This window comes from Macrotis lagotis, chromosome 1, assembly GCF_037893015.1.
Source record: "Macrotis lagotis isolate mMagLag1 chromosome 1, bilby.v1.9.chrom.fasta, whole genome shotgun sequence".
Lineage (NCBI taxonomy): Eukaryota > Metazoa > Chordata > Mammalia > Peramelemorphia > Peramelidae > Macrotis > Macrotis lagotis.
Window position 1 is genome coordinate 442,390,831 of NC_133658.1, and position 21,701 is coordinate 442,412,531.

Here is a 21,701-nt window from a genome sequence, read left to right on the forward strand (position 1 = left end):
GCCCTTAATACTAGAGCCTTCCCTCTAAGATTTTCTCCATAAATTCATTAGAATTTATGAATTCTTAGAGAGCAGGGACTAATTTTTGCCTTTCTTTGTATGTCCCAGAACTAAGCACAGAACTTGGTTGAGAGCAGGTGCTTAATAAATGCTTACTGAATTGACTGAGACTCTGGATAGGATGACAAAGTATATACACAGCTGGTTAGTGATACAACTGGACCACACCTAATCCTTTTGGATGCTAGTTTTTCCACTAAATGCTAGAATGAATTTAGGTAGATTCAAATTATCAATTATTTTCAAATTTCCTAAGTCTTTAGTTTTTTAAGTTTAGAATCTACAACATCCAGTATGATAACTTCCAATTATTTTTATTCTTAGATTTTGGGTTTTTTTTTCAAGGCAATGGGGTTAAGTGGCTTGCCCAAGGCCACACAGCTAGGTAATTATTAAGTGTTTGAGACCGGATTTGAACCCAGGTACTCCTGACTCCAGGGCTGGTGCTTCATCCACTGCGCCACCTAGCCGCCCCCTGTAATGTCACTTTCCATGAGGTATTCAGCCTGTAATTCTACACAGCTAATCCTCTATCTGCAGTGAACAATGAAAGAGATAATACAGAAGAACAATTAAATCAAAAATATGTTCATTTTTGTAGCACCTTCACATGTCTCACATAGGTTACAACTGAGATGACAAGTCTCAGTATTGAAACCTTAAAAATAAGAGGATGCAAAATGTTTTTCCAGCACCCTTTATGCCTGGTCTCTAGTCTACAGAAGAAGTAGGGAGGGCACTGTCTCCTGCCTATTCTCTCTACCCATTTTTCTGATCTCTAGTCTCCAAAGGAAGAGAAGAGCCAGTTCAAAGTACCAGTCATCTGTAACTGTGGTGAAGGGAGAGGACCCATGTTCTAAACATAAAGTTCTGACCTGGACCCCATTTCTCTTATCCCTCTACAAGAGTAGTCAGCAAATTACCACACATGCAGACTTTCTATATTACCCAAAAGCAACAAATTGTTTTTACTTTTTTAAATTAGAATAAACTTTATACATTTAAAAACTATTTTTTAGCTCTTGGTCTATTAACATGGAAAAAAAAAATACCAGGCTTTCCATAGTTTGTCATACCCCCTTCTCTGTATTATTTCACTTGGTGATCTCATTAGCTCCCATGGACTCAATTGGCATCTTTATGCTTATAATTCTCAAATTTACTTATTTGAGATTAAGCATTAAGTTCACTGCTGACCTCCAGTCTTATATCTCTAATTTCCTAGCATCTGACACTGGATATTCTAAAGACATTTTAAACCTAACATGTCCCAAACTTTATCTTGCCCTCTCTGACCTTTATTTTCTTCTAAATTTCCCTCAAAATCTAGTTGACATTCTCAACTCTTCATTCTCTCTCATCCCTTCAACCAGTCTGTTGCCTAGGCCTGTCAATTCTAACTTTGTAACTTTACTCACAAACATTCTCTTCTCCCTTGTGATATTCTCACCCTGGTATAGGCCTTCATTATCTTATGTCTAGATTGTTGTAATATCCTACTAGTTGGTCTACCTGTCACTCCCCACTTAGTCCATCCTCCTCTCAACTGTCAAAGTAATTGTCCTTAAGGATGATAATGTTAACACCCTACTCAGTAAATGCAGCAAATCTCTTATTTACAGATTCAAATATAAAATTCCCTAGCATTCAAAGACCATCATGACCTTCACTTCCACCACCTTTTTAGTCTTCTTACTCCTTATACTCTAGCCCCCTACCTTTCCCCCCACCTATATACTGTGGTCCAGTGAAACCAGCTTCCTTACTATTCATAAAACAAGATACTCCATCTTCCCACTCTGACCATTTTCACTGTCTATGTCACATAATCTCCTTTCTCATCTCCAACTCCTGTTTTTCCTAACTACCTTCAAAATTCAGGAAGCCATTCCTAATTTCCTTAATTCTATCCCTAATTCTATCCTTTCCTGTTGATTATTCCTCATTCATCCAATACAAAGCTTATCTGTACATAGCTATTTGCATCTTGTCTTCCTATTACTTTGTGAGCTCTTCCAGGTCAGAGATTTTCTTTTGTTAATACAATACCTGGCATAGTAATTATTTAATATTAAATGGTTACTAACTGACTACAATTTTAATTAATTCATATTCCTTGAGCACACAGGCAGAAGTAGGGAAAATTAGGAAAATTAGATTAGGATTTACAAAACACTCCTTTAATACATAAGTAAATGATCTACAAGCAACTAACAGAATTGACTGCCACTTAGTCACCAGTGAAACCCAAAATTACACATTAACTTTTACAATGATTATCCAGAGTTCTCAGATGATATTTTCATTAATATCATCATCATCAGCAGCCTCATAACTACCACCACCACTACTATCACTAGGATTTGTAAAGCACCCATGTGAAAGGCATTATGCTAAGCATTTTATAAATATGATCTTATTCTTTTATTCTCACAATAACCCAGGTATTTTATCCTTATTTTATATCCCCATTTATCCTCATCCTTCAATTATAGGGATGCAAAAAAAAAAGGAAAAAAGTAAATAATAGCAATGAAACATTTTTAAAACATCTAGAAAACCATATAAGTTCAGAACTGTTTTGTAATTACTACATGAAAGTTAATAATCTTATTTTAAAGCTGAGGAAATTGAGGCAAACAAAAATTAAGTGGTTTTTCCAGAGTCATAAAGTAGTATCAGAGACTGAATTTGAATTTAGGTTTTCCTGGATCTTGGCCCAGCACACTATCCACTACTACCCACCTAACTGACATCCTTGTATTTTTTTTCCCAGAATCATAATCAATAATTTTCCAGAATCATAATTAGTAACTGAGACAAGACAGATGAAATGAGTCTTCAGGGGAATTGGGAAGACAGAAATATAGGGATACCAAAATGGCTAAGTTTATTCTATTCCTGTAGACAATCTGGTAGCTTCTAATCCATTTATTGAAATTTATAAAGTACAGTTATCCCTTATACATTGTGGGGATTAGGGGAGTGATGCCTCTGTGATCTAGAAAAAATTTTTTTTTAGGTTTCTGCAAGGCAAATAGGGTTCAGTGGCTTGCCCAAGGCCACACAGCTAGGTAATTATTAAGTGTCTGAGACCAGATTTGAACCCAGGTACTCCTGACTCCAGGGTTGGTGTTTTATCCACTGCGCCACCTAGCCACCCCAATCTAGAAAAATTTTTAAAAAAATTTTTGGCTCCCCCTGAAGTCTAAATTATTATAATTTCAAAAGATAAAATATGCTGATATTATACAATACTATACATATATTTTATACATTTCTAAGTTTCTAAACTTTTTCCTGCGTTGTATGATGGCTTTCCTGTATCATCTGTAGCTTCTGCAAAGCTCCCCCAAAATTAACAAATAATTTCATATGCTGGTCCAAGGGGGAAAGTCATGATAGGGAAGGAATAAACTGTACATGCTAAGTAAAAAGCATTGTGTAACATACCAGCTATAAAAACAATTCCTTCCCTCTGGGACCTATACTAGAAAATAAAACATACTACATATAAGTAAAATATAGTTTGAGTAGGGAGAGAGCATTATTAAATACAGGGATAAGGAAAAACCTATAGGAAGCAGCATATAAACTCAACCTTGAGGAAAGCTAAGAATATATCTTGTGTGTGTGTGTGTGTGCGTGTGTGTGTGTGTGTTTGTTTGTGTGAGTGCATCAAATGAATCAGAGTTGAATGAGCAGAATAATATGAAATTATGACCATAAAAAATATAAACAACCATGTAATATTTCAAATATTGAGCAATATAATGAGTAAAGAGGACTTAAGAAGCCTAATCATAAAAAGCATGACTTCATGACAAAGTGCTCTTGGAATAGAGGCATAAAAACATATAAATTACAAAATAGCCAATGTGTTGATTTGTGTTGTTTGACTGACTTACTGATGACAATAAGTATAGTCCAAAAAGGCTTCAATTATAAGGAATGTAAAAATAAAAAAGGAAAAAATGCAAATAATATCAATGACACATTTCTAAAATATCTAGAAGAGTGTATAAGTTCAGAACTATCCTGAAGCTATTACATGAAAATTAATATATACTTCTGAAAAAAGAAACGTTAACAGAAGTTTTGCAGATAATCCATTTATTTATCCTTCATAGTTATTGGTATTTAAGTTCATAGAATAAATTTCAGAAGAAAAAAGAAAGTACAGTAGGTATTAAATTAGGAACTTGATAAAATCTATGAACATTTTTCTATATAAACCAAGCTTTAAAGAATTTCTAAGCTAGTTATGTTTATTAGATGAGAGTACTGATAGTACCTAACTGGAAAAGAATCAGTAATTATCATACCTTTGGCACAATAAACATATTTACTAAAAAAAAAAAAACCAAACCAATGTTAAGTAAGATCAGTTAGTTGGCTCAATGGAGAGAGTGTCAGACATGGAGTGAGGAAGATTCATCTTCCTCAGTTTAAATACGACCCTCAACATTTACTAGCTTTATGATCCTGGTCATGTCACTTTAATCCTGTTTACTTCACTTTCCTTATCTGTAAAATGAGCTGGAGAAAGAAATGGCAAAACCCCTTTAGTATTTTTGCCAAGAAAAGTCCAAATAGGATCATAAAGAGCCAGAGACAACTGAAATGACTCAACAAATAACAAAAAAAAAAATGTTAGATTTTTAAATCCTGTGATGTCCAGCATGTCAAAGGGCTGGCTAATATCTTAATTCATCATCAAAAAATCTGAAAACTTTCTGATTTTATGTCAAGTTTAGGGTCAGGTTGGCTAGAATAGAGAGTGTACGTAAAGAAGTACTTTGAAATAAGCCTGAAAGATATGTTCATGGAAGATGGACTGGAGAGAGAAAAGATTGGAAACTGAGAGTCCTTATTAAGAGTCTACTAATGTATTAGGTCCTACCTAGGATTATAAAAAAAGGAATGAAATAATTTTAACTCTCAGAGAGCAACACAGAAGACAAGCACATATACAAATATACATAACATAAATGCAAAGTAGATAAATACAAATAAAGTAGTTATATAAAGTAAGGTGATAGGGATGGCACTAGCAATTAACGGGATTAGGAAGAGGTTAATGGAAAATGTGTTTGAGATGTGTGTCTTAAGAAATGAAGTCTTTGAAATGGAGATAAGGAGGATGTACATTCCAGGAATATGTGAGAAACAAAGGCATAAAGAAGATGGAAGGTCAAGGGGTAAGGGACAGAGAGGTCAGGTTGGCTGAATCAGCGTGTAGTCAATCAGCAAGTGTTTATTAAGCAGTTATGTGCAAGGTACTGTGCTAAATCCTGGGGATGATAAGAAACAGAAAATATTCAAGGGACTTATGGGCTAGAAAGGTTGGGACCAGGCTAGGGTTTAGTTTTAAAAGTTAAAAAGAAAAGTTTAATATTATCCTAGAAGCAATAGGAAACAATAGGAACTGGCATTAAGGAACAGATTTGTTCTTGAGGAAAATTACTTTGGCAGGAGTATATAGGATAGACTAGAATAGGAAAAAGTTTTCAGGCAGAGAGACTGAGAGGCAATGAAAGTCAAACTAAGTGAGTAGCTGAAAGAGTAGACAAAAGAGGTTTGATTCAAGAGCCAGTATGAAAGAAGAAATGACTGATTATGTGTGGTAACAGAGTAAGGAATCCAGGATAATGCTACATTACTACCCTAGAAGGTTGGTGATATCTTTGATAGAAATAGTAAGTTTAAAAAGGGGAGAAAAGATTGGGACATTCTGACTTTGAAATATCTCTTGAGACACTAGTTCCATGATCTAAAATGTCTGATAGGCAATTGGTAATGTGGGAATTGAAACACAGGTGAAAGACTAGATACATAGATCATGGAATCATTGGCAAGTAAGTTTAAACCTATTGAATCTTATGAGATTACCAAAACAGAATAATGTTGAGAGAGTACGACAGAAACTTGCGGAACAGTGGGCATGATATGAATGCTGAGGTAGTAAAGGAGAGTGAGGAGAAACAATCAGGAAGATTCTTGAACCAGAAGGGCATAGAGGCACAATGATAAATGATTTGGGGGTGGAGGCGAATTAGAAGCAGAGGGAGCTTGGAGACAAGCTGGAAAATATAATGAGTTGTTTTTATTTTAGGATTAATATGGGATATCCAGTTGGAAATGTCCCATATACTATATGGTTCCAGAGCTTAACTGATTCCTAATCATTCTTTAAAGGCCAACTCAAATGGTATCTCACCCTTATGAAGCTTCTCCTCATCACCCAAGTTGATTAAGGTCTTCTCCCAACAGAGTAGAGAGAGGACCTGGTTTCAAATTCCACTCTGATTTTTATTACTTGGATGACCTTTTTAAAGTTACTTGCTTGGACTTCAGTTTCCTTAACTGGAAATCAGGAGTTTGCCTCGGATGACCTGAGATTCCTTTCATCTCTAAATCTATGCTCCCTCAGGCCTCTGCAACCTTAGAAAGTATTTCTGTAATATTCTGTGTCATCTGTTTTTCAATCCTACTAGACTACACTGAATGTGACTTGAGTGTACTGACCATGTTTCACATAATCTCTATGTATAGAAGCTAATACAATGTCCTGTTAATAAGTAATTACTTAATGTATTTGAGTCACTTAAATCTCTCAGTGCTCTGGCCAACTCTAAGACTAAAAGTTGCAGAGATGGTGCTGACCTATATAAGTTGAGGAAGTTTCTTTAATTATTCTAGGTGTCAGCTACCAATGAATGTTCAGCCTCTAATGTCTATTCCACAAAAACAGTGTATATGTGTGTGTGTGTGTGTGTGTGTGTGTGTGTGTGTGTGTGTATACTGTAATCACAAAGGCACACTCATTCACTTTGGCTCTCTAGCTTGACTTATTTTATTATAATTCATATAGAATTTGAAAATAGTGTTTAAAAGCTAATTCTTATATCCTCAAGACTTTTTTCAGATCTAAAGTTTAAGTTGTGCCTTCAATAATGAATTCCAAATGTAGCATTTCAAAGCAGAATTTAAAAATTTACATCTTTTACCTCTAAAGAAAAAGATCAGCATAAAACAAAATTGTGTCAATTAATCCAGAGCTAATTTCAACTTTTACTTTATGTGAGCCTAGCATAGAAGACTTTTCTAAAGTGATTCTTATATTCAGTCCTTAAATTTTTTCTTTAAAATTAAACATTAGGAAAACAAGAAGTCAAAATAATAAATTTAAATTGTGTCATTTCAGACATGTCTCCATAATCCTATTTGGTGTTTTCTGGGCAAAGATATTAGAGTTATTTCACATTTCCTTCTCTAGCTCATTTTACAGATGAGGGACTAAGGCAAAAAGGATTAAGTGCCTTGTCTAGGATCCCACAGCTATAAGTGTCTGAGGTAGGATTTAAACTCAGAACCTCTTGACTCCAGGATTGGGGCCACCTAGCCACCTTCATAAATTTAGATATAAATTTAATATATAATTTTATATAAAACTATAAAGCTTTATAAGCTTAAAAAAAATCACTGACTTTTTAGGATACTATGTCTATGTACTTTTTTTTTATAGCTCCCACCCCAAACAATTTTTTGTTAAGATACCTTGCAACAGAAAATTTGGTTAATAAGTTATCTCTACGAATATAACCTAAAAAAGTCATACCTTGCTTTTCATAGCTGAAGAATATGGGCCCAAAAATAATCCAGGTAAGATTTCCTAAAAGAAAAACTAATTATAATTACCAATGTAAATCCACAAACACTGACCAAAGACAAGTTTGGGTAAGAAAAAAAAACCTTAAGAGATCATCTAGTCCAACCACATTATAGAGATAAAGAAACAAAGAGCTGAAGAAAGAGGAAATGACTTGCCCCAGGTCACATTATTAGATGGTAAAGACAAATTTAAAAATCAGGCTCTGACTTCTAATCCAATGTACTTTCTATTAAATCACACCATTTTATATTATATTCACTGATTTGAGAGGGAGTTTTCATTAAGTACAAAATATGTCCAAAGCTTCTGTAAATATATGCCATATGCTAAAATGAAAAATTTAGTCTTTAAAACCTTACCTTTATGAACTATATTTAGAACTCATTTAAACAGCTAGTTCTAGTAAAAACATTAGATATGGTCACTTTTTTAGTGGCTATCTCAAAGTTCTCATATCCTCTTATTCTCCATCCCTTGCTAGATTCTATGATCAAACTGGAGGAAGAACTCCTTTTTTGAGCATTAAAATCAAATCAACTGTGATGGCAGAAATAGTTACTATTGTACCTTTAGCAAAAAAAATAAACAAACCATAAATTTAATATTTGAAATAAAAATTGTACTTTCTGAGTCTAAATAGACAGCTATAAAAATGCTGGTGTTAAAAACTAAATACATCAAATTATGAAGTTAGAGACTTCATAGAGCAAGTAAATATTTACAAAAGTTGAAGAATTTTCACTCCGGTTCTGTGTTAGATGATAGTACCTACTTGGTTAAGTATAATATAGTAGTCCAGCTTTAAATACCATGAATATTTGTATTAAAAAGAGAAACAAGTTGAAAATGACTTTGTCTTAAAATACATGCTTCCCAACATGTAGAAAAGCTAATCAATAACTTAATTCCTTTCATCTAAAAAGTTTTCAGTTGAGTATGTTGAGGACTATTTTCCCATGAGAAATTAAGCACCACAGCAATGATCCAAAGTTAATTCAGCTAGAACTAATATAATCTTCAAATGGTTATAAATGTTATTTTCATTTTAAAGAACTGATTTACTCAAAATCATATAAATTAGACAAGAAAAATTATAACTGCATCTCAGTCTATTTTCTAATAATTAGTCAAGATGACATCAGCAGGCTTATTTTCTAATAATTTATCAAGATGTCAATGTTATAATAATTTCATCAGCATTCTAAGTGGAAAAGCATTTATTCTCATTTTTTCTGGTCATCTGATTTAATATATTTACTTTAAACATAGGGACAACTAATGCATTAACATGACAAAACTATGACCTTTAAACAAAAATTAAAAGGACTAAAGGTTAAAAATCATACCTGCATCTCTCGCCTCATGGGATAGGTCCAATCCTTAAAACACACACAAACAAAAAAGTTAAGTAAAAATTTTCCTCTGATTTAATAAGCCAAAAATTAAAATTTGCAAAGTATTGTATGATTTTTTAAAAATAAGTATTATAAAAGAAAAGAATGGATAATTGATGTTTGTTCTTTGTTCTTGAAAAGACACCAGGGCAGTGATGCCAAGACATGTACATGAACTGACACCAGTCTCACTTTCTCCACTGATCCATCTAGGTCCAGGAACCAAATATGGATCTGGATGACAAAAGATGGCCCTGGATTTGAGGCAATCATGGTTAAGTGACTTGCCAAGGTCACATAGCTAGTATCTGATGCCAGATTTGAATTTAGGTTCCACCTAGCTGCCCCAATGGAAAATAATACATAATGGATAATAACCTTATTTTGATAATGCTATTTGCAAGTGTCAAGAAACAAACACTAAATAGGTATAGATATAAATAGATAAGCTAAAATTCTGGAGATATGATTCTGATTTTATTAATAGCACACAACAATATTATCATTAGTCATATTCAAAAAGCTAACAACAGATTACTCAAAAGTATTTCATCCTTTATCTTAGGTTACTGTAGTGAAATAACCAGAATTTGAGCCTAGGTCCTTCCACACTTGATCCAATCCTCTTTTCAATGGCTTTTAGGAAAAGCACTGGGAATGGGGGATAAAATGAAACGAAGATAATCAAGATTATAGGAGATAAATCCTGAACTGGTAGGAGGAGCTGGGGCTTTTCCAAAGAAAAAATTTAGAGTAGACATGATAGCGGTCTTCTTTATTTGAGGGACTGATAAATGAAAGAGGGATTAGACTTGTCCTTCATGGCTTCAGATTTCCCCAACAAAAACAATTCTAGTGTAAAATTATAGAGGTTTGATTAAATATAGCACTTTCCCTTTTTCTATTTATTTGCTTTGTTGTGCTGTTTACAAATTAAATACTAAATTACAAAATAAACACTGATTTCTGTGTTAAAAGACTTTTTTTTCTTCCATCTATTCTCATTAGAATTTTAAAAATTTATTATTTTATTTTTCCTTAATTATGTGTAGAAACAATTACTATTCACTAAAAATTTTTTTAGTTCCAAAGTCTCTCCATCACTGTTCTTCCTGCATTGAGAAGGCAAGCAATTTGGTATAATTGTACATATGCTATCATATAAAACATATTTCCAGGTTAGCCATGTTCTAAAAGAAAACAAAGACCATAAAACTTCACAAAAATAAAGAAAAAGTAAGCTCTGCTCTGCATTCCCAACTCCCTAAGTGCTTACTCTGGAGATAGATACCACTTTTCATTATAAATCCTTCAGAATTGTCCTGAATCACTGTATTGTGAAAATAACTATTCACATTTGATCATCATACATCTGGTTCTCTTTACTTTGTTATCAGTTCATGTATATCTTTCCGGGTTTTTCTGAGAACATCCTGCCCATCATTTTTTAAAGCACAATAGTATTCAATCACAATCACACACAAATCACATACATCTCTTCAATGTCCAATTCTTTACTAATGCTAAAAGAGCCGCTATAAATATGTTTTGTAAACAGAAGTAATTTTCCTTTTGTTTAAATCTCTTTCCTCCTCTTTCACCCTTTATCCTTGTGAATTGTGCTATTATGTTTATTATAGTGAGAGGTATTCTGTGCAATGCATCCTTCTCACTTGCCTTTACCAGAATAGTATACCACTTCAGCAACATGCATTAGAATTTCAATTTTCCCACATGCCCTCCAACATTGTCATTTTTCTTTTCTGGGATATAAGTCAATCTGATAGGTATGAGGTGGTAGCTCACTGTTATTTTAATTTGCATTTCTTTAACTAAAAGTGATTTAGAGCATTTTTCATGACTGTAGTTTTGATTGCTTCATTTGAAAAATCACCTACTCATATCCCTTAACCATTTGTCAATTGAGAAATGGATCTTATCAATATTTTACATATTAGAGAAATAAGGCTTTCTATGAGAAAACCTGTTATTAAACTTTTTCATTTATGATTACTATGTATATTCCCTCCATCCTATATTTTTCTCTCTCCTTTCACGATGTCCATCCTCAAAACCAATCTGCCTTCCCTTCCATCAGCAGCACCACCCGCTCTCTTATCCCCTTCTCCTATTTTGCTGTATATTCCCTCTGATTCAATTTAGATGAGACCCCCTCCAACTTTCTCCTCCACTCTAAAAGCTTTTTAAATATCTTTTATGTAAGATAATTTATTATTTTCTCCCTCTCCCTTTTCCCCTTCAAGCAATACATTACTCTTTCTCTCCCCTAAATTTTATTTTTTCAGACTCCATCATATTCAACACACATTGAGTCTATGCATACTCTTTTTTTTTTTGCAAGGCAAATAGAGTTTTAAGTGGTTTGCTCAAGGCCACACAGCTAGCTAATTATTAAGTGTCTTGAGACCAGATTTGAACCCAGGTACTCCTGACTCCAGGACCAGTGCTTTATCCACTGCGCCACCTAGCCGCCCCCTATACATACTCCTTCTAACTGCCCCAATAATGAAAAAGTTTCTTTGGAGTTTACAAATATCATTTACCCATTTGGAATGAAAACAGTTGAACTTTTTTGAAGTCATTATGATTTCTCTTTCATGTTTACCTTTAAATGTTACTCAAGTATTGTATCTAAAAGTCAAATTTTCTGCTCATCTTTTTTCATCAGGAATGCAAGAAAGTCCACTATTTAATTGAATGTTCATTCTTCCTCTCCTGTCTCCACCCCCCCCCAAGTTGGTGATTTTTGGTGGCAATCCAAGCTCTTTTGATTTCAAGCCTTCATATCCTTTAATGAAGAAACTGATAAATCTTTTGTTATCCTAACTGGATCCATGATATTTGAATTGTTTCTTTTTGACTGCTTGCAAAATTTTCCCCTTGAGGGTTCCAAACATGGGTGATATAACTGGTGGCATGAAAGGGGACTCCTGTAATCTCCTTCTAAGCCTCTTATCATCTGTGGGCTGAGAGGTCTGAAAATCATCACTTCTGCCAGTGATTCAGTTAGCCTCCAAAGTCTATTGCTGGTTTACTAGGGTGGCCTGCACTGGACTGTAATCTACTTTCAACCTGGTGCAAGACTTTTTTCTTCTTTTCCTTTTTTTTGAATTTTACAACCCCCCCCATCTTGCTTCCCTCCTCCCACAGAAGGCAGTCTGATAATCTTTACATTGCTTCCATGCTATACATTGATCCAAATTGAATATGCTGAGAGAAAAATAATGTGGGGGGTATGATTTTGTTTATAAGTATAGCCTGATCCATGGTCATTTTAAAGGTCCTTATGAAAATAAAAATACTGTGTTTCTAATTTTTTAAATGAATATTTGATAATGAAAGCAAGAAAAGGGTAAAGCAAGAATCTTCCTACTCTTATTTCACTAGAAATTAATTGTGATAGTAAGACAAGATCAAAATTAAAGATATAAATATGAGCATTAGCAAAGAAGAGAAAAAAACTATGCCTATTTGTGAATGACCTATTTATGTGCTTAGAAAACCTTTTCCTTAAGGAAAAAATAGAATATAAGAGATAGCAAAATTATATAATACATAAGATAACTTTTTTTAAAAATATTTTTAAAGTTAAAGGTAATAGTCTTTGGTCTTTGTTTAAACTCTACAATCCTTTCTTTGGATACAGATGGTATTCTCCATCACAGATAACCTAAAACTGTCCTGATTATTGCACTGATGAAATGAGCAAGCCCCATAAGATTGATCATTGGTTGCTGTTAGGGTGCACAATATTCTTCTGGTTGTGCTCATCTTCCTCAGCATCAGTTCATGAAAATCTTTCCAGGCTTCTTGCAATAGACATTTTTGGTCAACCTTTTAAGTTGTCTTGGACTGGAAAATTGTTTTCCTCTGTACTTTTGTGAATTCTGCTGCTGCTCCAGAATTTCTTTTAAGGTATTACTTAAAAGTTTTTTGAATGGGTTTTGGGAAGACCTTAGAAAATTCCCTGCCCTTTTCCCACCATCTTGGTTCTTCCCCTTCCATTTAAAATTAAAAGATGATGTCTAGTCTTTGCTTTAAAATCTCCAATGAGAGGGAACATACTATCTTGTGAAATAATATATGTCACTCTTAGACTGCTCTGATTATTAGGAAAATTTTCCTTAAATCAAAGGTAAAGGTGCTGCTTTACAGTATCCACCCCATTGCTCCCAATTCTGCCCTCTGGTTCCAAGGAAAATAAGTACTTGGTAACTCTTGAAGGTGGAAAGATGATGGTGTTTGTTTTTTGTCCTTGAAGAAGACTATGACATCAGGGAGGTGATACCATGATAAGCACATGAATTGGATTTGAGCAGGAGGTACTGGGACCAGTCTAATTTTCTCCTCTGGAGTCATCAGGATAACTAGAGATGACCCTGGAGATGAGGCAATCAGGGTGAAGTGATTTGCCAAAGATCACCTGACTAAGAAACTGTCAATTGACTGAGGCTGGATTTGAATTTCCAAGGTCAGTCCTCTATCCACTGTGCCACTTAGCTGCCCCAACTCTTCATCTTTCTCTATCACATCTTAGTTTCTTTTCTAGACTAAAATATACTAAATCTCCCTCAGGCAGATATCATGAACATGTATAGAATAAGGACTCTTAATTTTGTCTTATTTTGATGTACTTCTAAGAAATATGACATAACAGGAAAGATCTATGAGCAAATTTAGGCATTGCTATTTCAAAAAAACACAATTTTTTAAAAAGTTAGTTTTCCTCAGCATGAAAAAAGGTGCTTGACTTGCCATTCTTTCCCAGAATATATTTTTTGGGGCTTTGCAAGGCAAAGGGGGTTAAGTGACTTGCCCATGGTCACATACCTAGATAATTATTAAGTGTCTGAGGTCCTATTTGAACTCAGATCCTCTTGACTCCAGGGCCTGTACTCTATCCACTGCACCACTTAGCTGCTCCTCCCAGAATATTTTAATCACAGTAAGTCACTATATCTCCACCAATTAATAATCTCATCACTCTCCTAACTTTGTACTTTCTGCCCTATTATTACATATCTCCTCTCCCTTTCCTGACTTTCAAAACTATATACCACTCAGTTTGTCCTGCCTTCTCAATTCAGTTTTAAAACTATACATTGTTCAGCTTGACCAAGCTTGTGAAAGTTCAAGGGTAAGTGTCCACAGTTCAGTTTTTTTCCTGTGCAAGAAAAAAATGCTTTGGCTACACTTAAAAAATGCAGAAAACCAAGTCAATTCTTCAACAATTCTTTTCTATTTGGTTGGTTGACTTCCAGCTAATCACTGTCCTTTCCAAAATATAGCTCCCAGAAATGAACAAATACTCTAGAGATGACCAGACCAAAGCAGAATACAAGACTATCAAATCACCTGTTTCATGTTCCATTAGTTGAATTTGTGGGACGTTTTGGCTGCTAAGTTATGATCAAACAGTTGATATCTGTAGCACTGGGGGGGGGGGGGGGGGGGGTGGAGCCAAGATGGAGACAAGGAGAGGACCTTCTCTCAGTTGCTCTGGAACAAAACTTATAAACCAAGGACTCTAACTACATTTTCGAGAGACAGAACCCATAGAGGGACCCAGTGAGGCAGTTCTCCAACCCAAGGTAATCTGGAAAAGAGCGAAAAGGCTTGGCTCCACCGGTCAGAGGGGTGGCCCACCAGAGTGAAGGAACTTCAGACTCCTGGAGGCAGCCCCAGGGTACTGGGAGCTGCAGCTCACAGCAGCACGGCAGTTTCCTGATCTACACCCCAGGAAGCACCAGGCAAAACTTGGGGGGAACAATAGGGGGACCTCTGCACTTGAAGCCCAGCCCTCACAGGGCACAGAGCAAGCAGTGTGGCTGGGGCAGCCCAGATCCAGGAAACAGAAGCAGGCGGAGCCTGTAAGCAGGAGCCCCCAGGGCATGAGCCCATTGAGCTGAGGGAGGGGAGTGAAGAGAGACTACAGAGCTCTGTCCTCTGGCTCTGGAACAGGACTCTGGGGCTCTGACCACATTCAGATCCTGATCACAGTCTAGGCCCCCCACAGAACAGCAGGGACCCCCCACCTCAACCCCATGGCAGAGGGGGGCACATATGGTTATTCACAGACCAGGAGGGAGGACAAGAGCCTCACACACTGAGAGCCTTGTGGGGGTGTCCTAAAAGCTCAGGAAGCACCCCAAAAACAGGCTCAGGCTGGGAAAATGAGTAAGCAGAGAAAAAAGAGGAAGACCATTGAGAGAGAGGAAGCACAAGCTCCTGCATCTAAAGACTCCAAGAAAAACAGAAACTAGGCTCAGGCCATGACAGAGCTCAAAAAAGACTTTGAAAATCAAGTGAGGGAGATAGAAGGAAAATTGGGGAAAAGAAATGAGAGAGATGCAGGAAAAACATGAAAATGAAGTCAGCAGCTTAGTCAAGGAGATCCAAAAAAATGCTGAAGAAAATAACATGTTAAAAACCCAGCATAGGTCAAATGGATAAAACAGTTCAAAAAGTTATTGAGGAGAAGAATGCTTTAAAAAGCACAATTGGCCAGATGGAAAAGGAGATAAGAAAGTTCTCTGAGGAAAACAAGTCCTTCAGACAAAGAATAGAACTCAGGGAGATTGCTGATTTTCTGAGAAATCAGGACTCAATACTTCAAAACCAAAAGAATGAAAAATTAGAAGAAAATGTGAAGCATCTCATTGAAAAAAACAACTGATATGGAAAACAGATTTAGGAAAGATAATTTTAAAATTACTGGAATACCTGAAAGTCATGACCAGGAAAAGAGCCTTGACATCATTTTCAAAGAATTACTACAGGAAAACTGCCCTGATATCCTAGAAGCAGAGGGCTAAATAGAAATGGAGAGAATCCACCAATCCCTCCGAGAAAGAGATCCCAAAAAACCAACCCCCAGGAACATTAAACCCAAGTTTCAGAACTCCCAAGTCAAAGAGAAAATATTACAAGCAGCCAGAAGGAGGACACAGTTGAAATACCATGGAGCTGCAGTCAGGATCACACAGAACTTAGCAGCAACTACACTGGAAGCTCGTAGGGCTTGGAATATAATATACCAGAAGGCAAAAGTGCTTAGAATGCAGCCAAGAATGAACTACCCAGCAAGGCTGAATGTCCTCTTCCAGGGAAAAAGAAGGACTTTCAATGAACCAGGGGAATTTCAAATGTTCCTGCTGGAATGGCCAGAGCTGAACAGAAGGTTTGATTTTCAAATACAGGACTCAGGTGAAGCATAGAGATTGGAAGAGAAGGGGAAAATATGAGGGACTTAATGATGATGAACTACATGTATTCCTGCATAGAAAAATGATACTGATAATACTCATATGAACCTTCTCATTTAAGAGAGCAGGTAGAGAGAGCTTTTATAGATGAAGCACAGAAGAAAGCTGAATTTGAAGATATATTGTGGTATAAAAATGGAGTCAATACATAAAAGGGAAATGTAATGGGAGAAAGAAAAAAGGAGAGGGGGAATAGGTTAAGATATTTCATATATTAAGATTTTTCTTTATTACAATGAGCTATTGCAATGATATGGAAGGGGGGGGCAAGGGGGAATGAGGGAATCTTCGCTATCATCAGAGGTGGTTAGGAGAGGAAACAGCAAATATACTCAATGGGGTATAGACATCTGGAGTAAGAAGAAAAGGGGGGGAAGGGGGAAGGGGGGGTGATATGAGTGATGGAGGAGAGGATGGACCATGGGGGGAGAGTGGTCAGATTTTCTTTTTTACTTCTTAAGGGGCTGGGATTGGAAGGCCTGTCTGGGACCATGGGGTGGTATGTGGGTTCGGGACCTCTTGGCCCCAGAGCCGGGGATCTGTCTGCTGTGCCAATCAGCTACCCTACAGCAGAGACAGAGTGAAAGGAGAGAAAAAATATAGTTCATGGTAATAAAGAAGTATGAATGGAAGGAGTTGCAATCAGCAATGGCAATGGTGGAAAAATATGGAATTAACTTTTGTGATGGACTTATCCTAAAGAATGTGATCCACACATGACAGAGCTAGTAGTGTTGGAACACGGACTGAAGCACATTTTCTTCTTCTTCTTATTATTATTACTATTATTTAATGGGGTGTGTTGCAGGGCAAATGGGACTGGGTGGCCTGCCTGGGGCCACACAGCTGGGTGATTGTTGGGTGTCTGTGGCTGGATTTGGACCCAGGTGCTCCTGGCTCAAGGGCCAATGATATGTCTGCCACCCAGCTGCCATTATTATTATTATTATTATTATTATTATTATTATTATTATTATTATTATTATCATTACTATTATTATTTTGGGTCTTTTTTGGTTGTTTTTGTAGGGCAATGGGGTTGGGGTGGCTTGCATGGGGTCACATAGCTGGGTGATTGTTGGGTGTCTGGGGCCAGATTTGGGCTTGGGTGCTCCTGGCTCCAGGGCCAGTGCTCCATCCACTGCGCCACCTGGCCATACCTACAATCATTATTATTATTATTATTATTATTATTATTATTAATTTTTCTCTCCCCTTTACTTTATCACTTATGCGGGGTCTATATTTTCTTGGGGGAAGGGAGTATTATGTTTACTCTTTTTTTTAAATTTATTTTTATTAAAGATATTATTTGGGTTTTACAATTTCCCCCCAATCTTGCTTCCCTCCCCCACCCCCCCACAGATAGCACTCTGTCAGTCTTTATTTTGTTTCTATGTTGTACCTTGATCCAAATTGGGTGTGATGAGAGAGAAATCATATCCTTAAAGAGAAGAGAAGTCTAAGAGGTAACAAGATCAGACAATAAGATACCTATTTTTATTCTAAATTAAAGGGAATAGTCCTTGCCCTTTGTTCAAACTCCACAGCTCCTTATCTGGTTATCTGGATACAGATGGTACTCTCCTTTGCAGCCCAAAATTGTTCCTGATTGCTGCACTGTTATGTTTACTCTTAAACAAGAATATTTTAGTAATGTATAAAAAACATTATTTGTACAAAAATAAGAATAAATAGAATCAATACATGATATTTATAGCACTGTCATATTATTAACACTTCCTATCTTTTTTTTGGGGGGGGGGCAGGATTCTTTTTTGCAAGTTAATGGGATTAAGTGACTTGCCAAAGATCACACAGCTAGGCAATTATTAAGTGTCTGAGGCCGGATTTGAACTCAGGCCCTCCTGACTCCAGGGCCGGTGCTCTATCCACTACGTTACCTATCCTTCCTATCTTTTTAAAATGATATTCAACTATACCTTTTTGTTACTTACTTTAAAAAAAAAGTTTCATTGAAGAATTTTGTCATTATATTAGTCATTTTCAAGTACTTTCAGATTGAACCCTCCCCTCTCTTATGACAAAGAAAATCAAGCAACAAAATTCCACACAGAAATTTTTCTGCAACTAAAAAAATGTTCTGTGCCTGCAATGCTCTACCTTTCTGCCTTAAGGGTGCAAGGTATGCTTTATTACCTCACTTCACTAACTTTTCCAATTCTTCAGAGTTCAATTTCCTTTTATTGAGCTACTCATTTACATTGTTTTTCCATACTGGGCCTGATTCAAACTAGGAGGGGACTAATGTATGCCTGATATGTTGGGATGCAAAGGGGCTTGTAGATCATTCAACATTAAAAAAAAAAAATTTTAGGGGCAGCTAGGTGGCTCAGTGGATAAAGCACCGGCCCTGGAGTCAGGAGGGCCTGAGTTCAAATCCGGTCTCAGACACTTAATAATTGCCTAGCTGTGTGGCCTTGGGCAAGCCACTTAACCCCGTTTGCCTTGCAAAATAACTTAAATAAAAATTATTCAGCCATAGCAGAAGGATATTCAACAAGGATATATACTAATGTCAACTGAGCTGATTTAGCACAGTGAAGCTCTATTACTGGAGCTGTCCACAATGATTCACTAATCAAATCGTCTTCTAAGTTCCTCATAGTTGTTTTCTATTCTGACAATCAGGAAGTGATGTCAAGAGCCTGAAGCCTGTAGTCCCCTATGCTATCCAAATATCAAGAATGGTTTGGGGAGCAGGTAGGTGGTGCGGTGGATAGAGCACTGGCCTAGGAGTTAGGAGGATTGGAGAAGATCTATCCTCAGACACAATGGTTACTAGATGTGTGATCTTGGGCAAGTCACTTAACCCTGATAGCCTCTCCTCCAGAGGCTCTTCAGTCATCCTGATTCATATCTGGCCACTGGATCCAGATGTCTCTAGAGGAGAAAGTGAGGCTGGGGACTTAGCATAGACCCTCCCTCACTCAAATCCAATTCATGTGCTTGTCATGGCATCACCTCTCTGATGTCATGGTCTTTAAGAACAAAGGATAGGCCAGATGTGGGCTTGGGTGCTTGTGGCTCCAGGGCTGGTGCTCTGTCCATTGTGCCACCTGGCCATACCTACAATTATTACTATTATTTTTTTTATTTTAATTTTTTTCTCTCCCCTTTACTTTATTGCTGAAGCAAGTCTATATTTATGGGGGGAGGGGGTATCTCGTTTACTCTTAAACAAGAATATTTTACTAATGTAAAAATAACATTAATTGTACAAAATGAGAATAAATATTAAATTAAAAATTTTTAAAAAGAACAAAGGATAAACATCACTCTAACCATAATCTTATGGTCTTTGTATATTTTGTTCAATTGGTTCTGTTTATCTGGATCTATATCACGGAACACAGATTCAGAATCTGAAAGAAATTATGGAGTCAATCATAACTATTTTACAGATGAGAAAAATTGACAGTTCATAAAAAAGTTCATTTCTGGCTTCTCAGAATTTTCATCCTCTTGAAATCTTCATTTTTATGATTTACTCATGTACCATAATATTCAATTACATGAAGTTCCCTGCTATCAAAGTACTGCTATAAGTATTAAGGTATATATGCTGGGCCTTCCCCCCCCCGCCCCCCGCTTTTGAGATTTTTGATAGTATAAACAAGAATTTAATTTGAATTTGATGCAGCAGATAAGAGATGGTTGAAATTCAATGCCCTTCCAAAGTAAACTATTAAATCTGGTACCCTAGCTAGGCTGACCTTGTGAAGAGCATAGATAAAGTTTTTTCTCTCATCCTTGAGAAACTGAGTTTCTATTATAATTAACTACCAACTGTGCCTCAGGAGAGGAAAAGGGGGCTTCAGAGGGAGAATTGTTGACTCAGTCTTGGGTAAAAGCTGACAGCCTGGGAAAGTACTGTCTCCCTTATCTATGGGACCCGGCATGAGAAGATCTTGGACAAATCCTTCTTGATTTCACTCCTCTCTTTTTACTCTGAACTTCAACTTTGGTAACTTCATAAGTGGAAAATTCCCTAGCCTTATAAACATAAGGTATAATCTGGCTGACACCCAGGCTTACACCTCGCCTCCCCAAGGCAGTCAGATGATCTACCTTTTTGACTCCCCTCAGTTTTTAAGCATCAATATAGATCTATTGACTCCTTTTTGATTGAAAGATGATTCCTGGGGTGGCTAGGTGGCGCAGTGGATAGAGCACTGACCCTGGAGTCAGGAATACCTGAGTTCAAATCTGACCTCAGACACTTATTACCTAGCTGTGTGGCCTTGGGCAAGTCACTTAACCCCATTGCCTTGCAAAAAAAACACCAAACCTCAAAAAAAAAAAAGATGATTTCGTAAGTGAAATTCAATGATTTAGAACCAGGGATTTCAGAACTCTGGGATGCTTCCAGAATCTCTTGGGATTTTCCATGACAGTTTAGTTCACTTTTCTTTCATAATCCCTAACTGATAATAAAAACAGTTTAATTACCTCACAACTCCAACAATAGTGTGTGTGAATCAAAATTCCTGACTTCTCAATCTCTCCAATATTGTCTATTATCATTTTTTTCATTTTTGCTAAATGATATTAAAGTTAAATATTAGGTTTTAATTTGCATTTCCATCCCTTCAAGAAAAATGAGTCAATCTAGGACAGTCCTAGATGTCCTTGGACAGGATGGGATATTAGAGCAGGGAGTGCTTAGAAAATCCACCAGTGTCTCCACAAATTGTTCTCCAGTCCCTATACTCAGTTTTGTGTAAAATATACCATACACCTAACCCACATGAGAAATGTTGACATTGGCTTCTTCAGAAACCAGGTTGAAAGTAGACACATTAAACTTCTGCTAGTCACCAGACTGAATATTCTTTGTCTATTATTTAGCAAATTTATATATTAATATATTAATAATTATATTATTAAACACTAGGCAATAGTCATAGTACTTAACAATGACAGTGGTTGTAGAGAAAAAATGTTTTCTTAAACAACCATAAGTGCTGTGATGTTGAATTACTTGACTTGATTATTTGGGGGTTGAAGAAATCAGTTTAAATCTTAACAGTAGATTTAAGAATATTCAAATAAGACCCCCTCCCTATCACTGATAAGATAGTAATAGGAAAAAAAGGGCTACTATAGCTTTAAAAAAGAGGGGAGGGGGGATATACCAACTATAAAAAATGCATTTATGTATATCAATCCAACAGAACAATCACCAGGTGAGAGCTCAGGAAACCAGAATAACAAAAATGCCACTCGGCTACCCTCATTTTCTGGATTTCAAGCATGTGTTCA

General features: G+C 36.3%; 1 protein-coding gene across 2 annotated transcripts in view; it reads right to left on the reverse strand.

The window, feature by feature from the left end:
• STYX (serine/threonine/tyrosine interacting protein) overlaps window positions 1–21,701 on the reverse strand; it is a 52,673-nt gene that overhangs the window by 23,612 nt on the left and 7,360 nt on the right. The window contains exons 2-3 of one of the 2 annotated variants that reach the window (XM_074213343.1): window positions 9,082–9,114; window positions 7,682–7,735 (exon numbers count right to left, since the gene is read on the reverse strand). The exons of the other annotated variant lie outside the window; for it this stretch is intronic. Of the exons in view, the coding sequence (XP_074069444.1) occupies window positions 7,682–7,735; window positions 9,082–9,114 (87 nt within the window). The remainder of the gene's footprint in view (window positions 1–7,681; window positions 7,736–9,081; window positions 9,115–21,701) is intronic. 2 annotated transcript variants of the gene reach the window in all.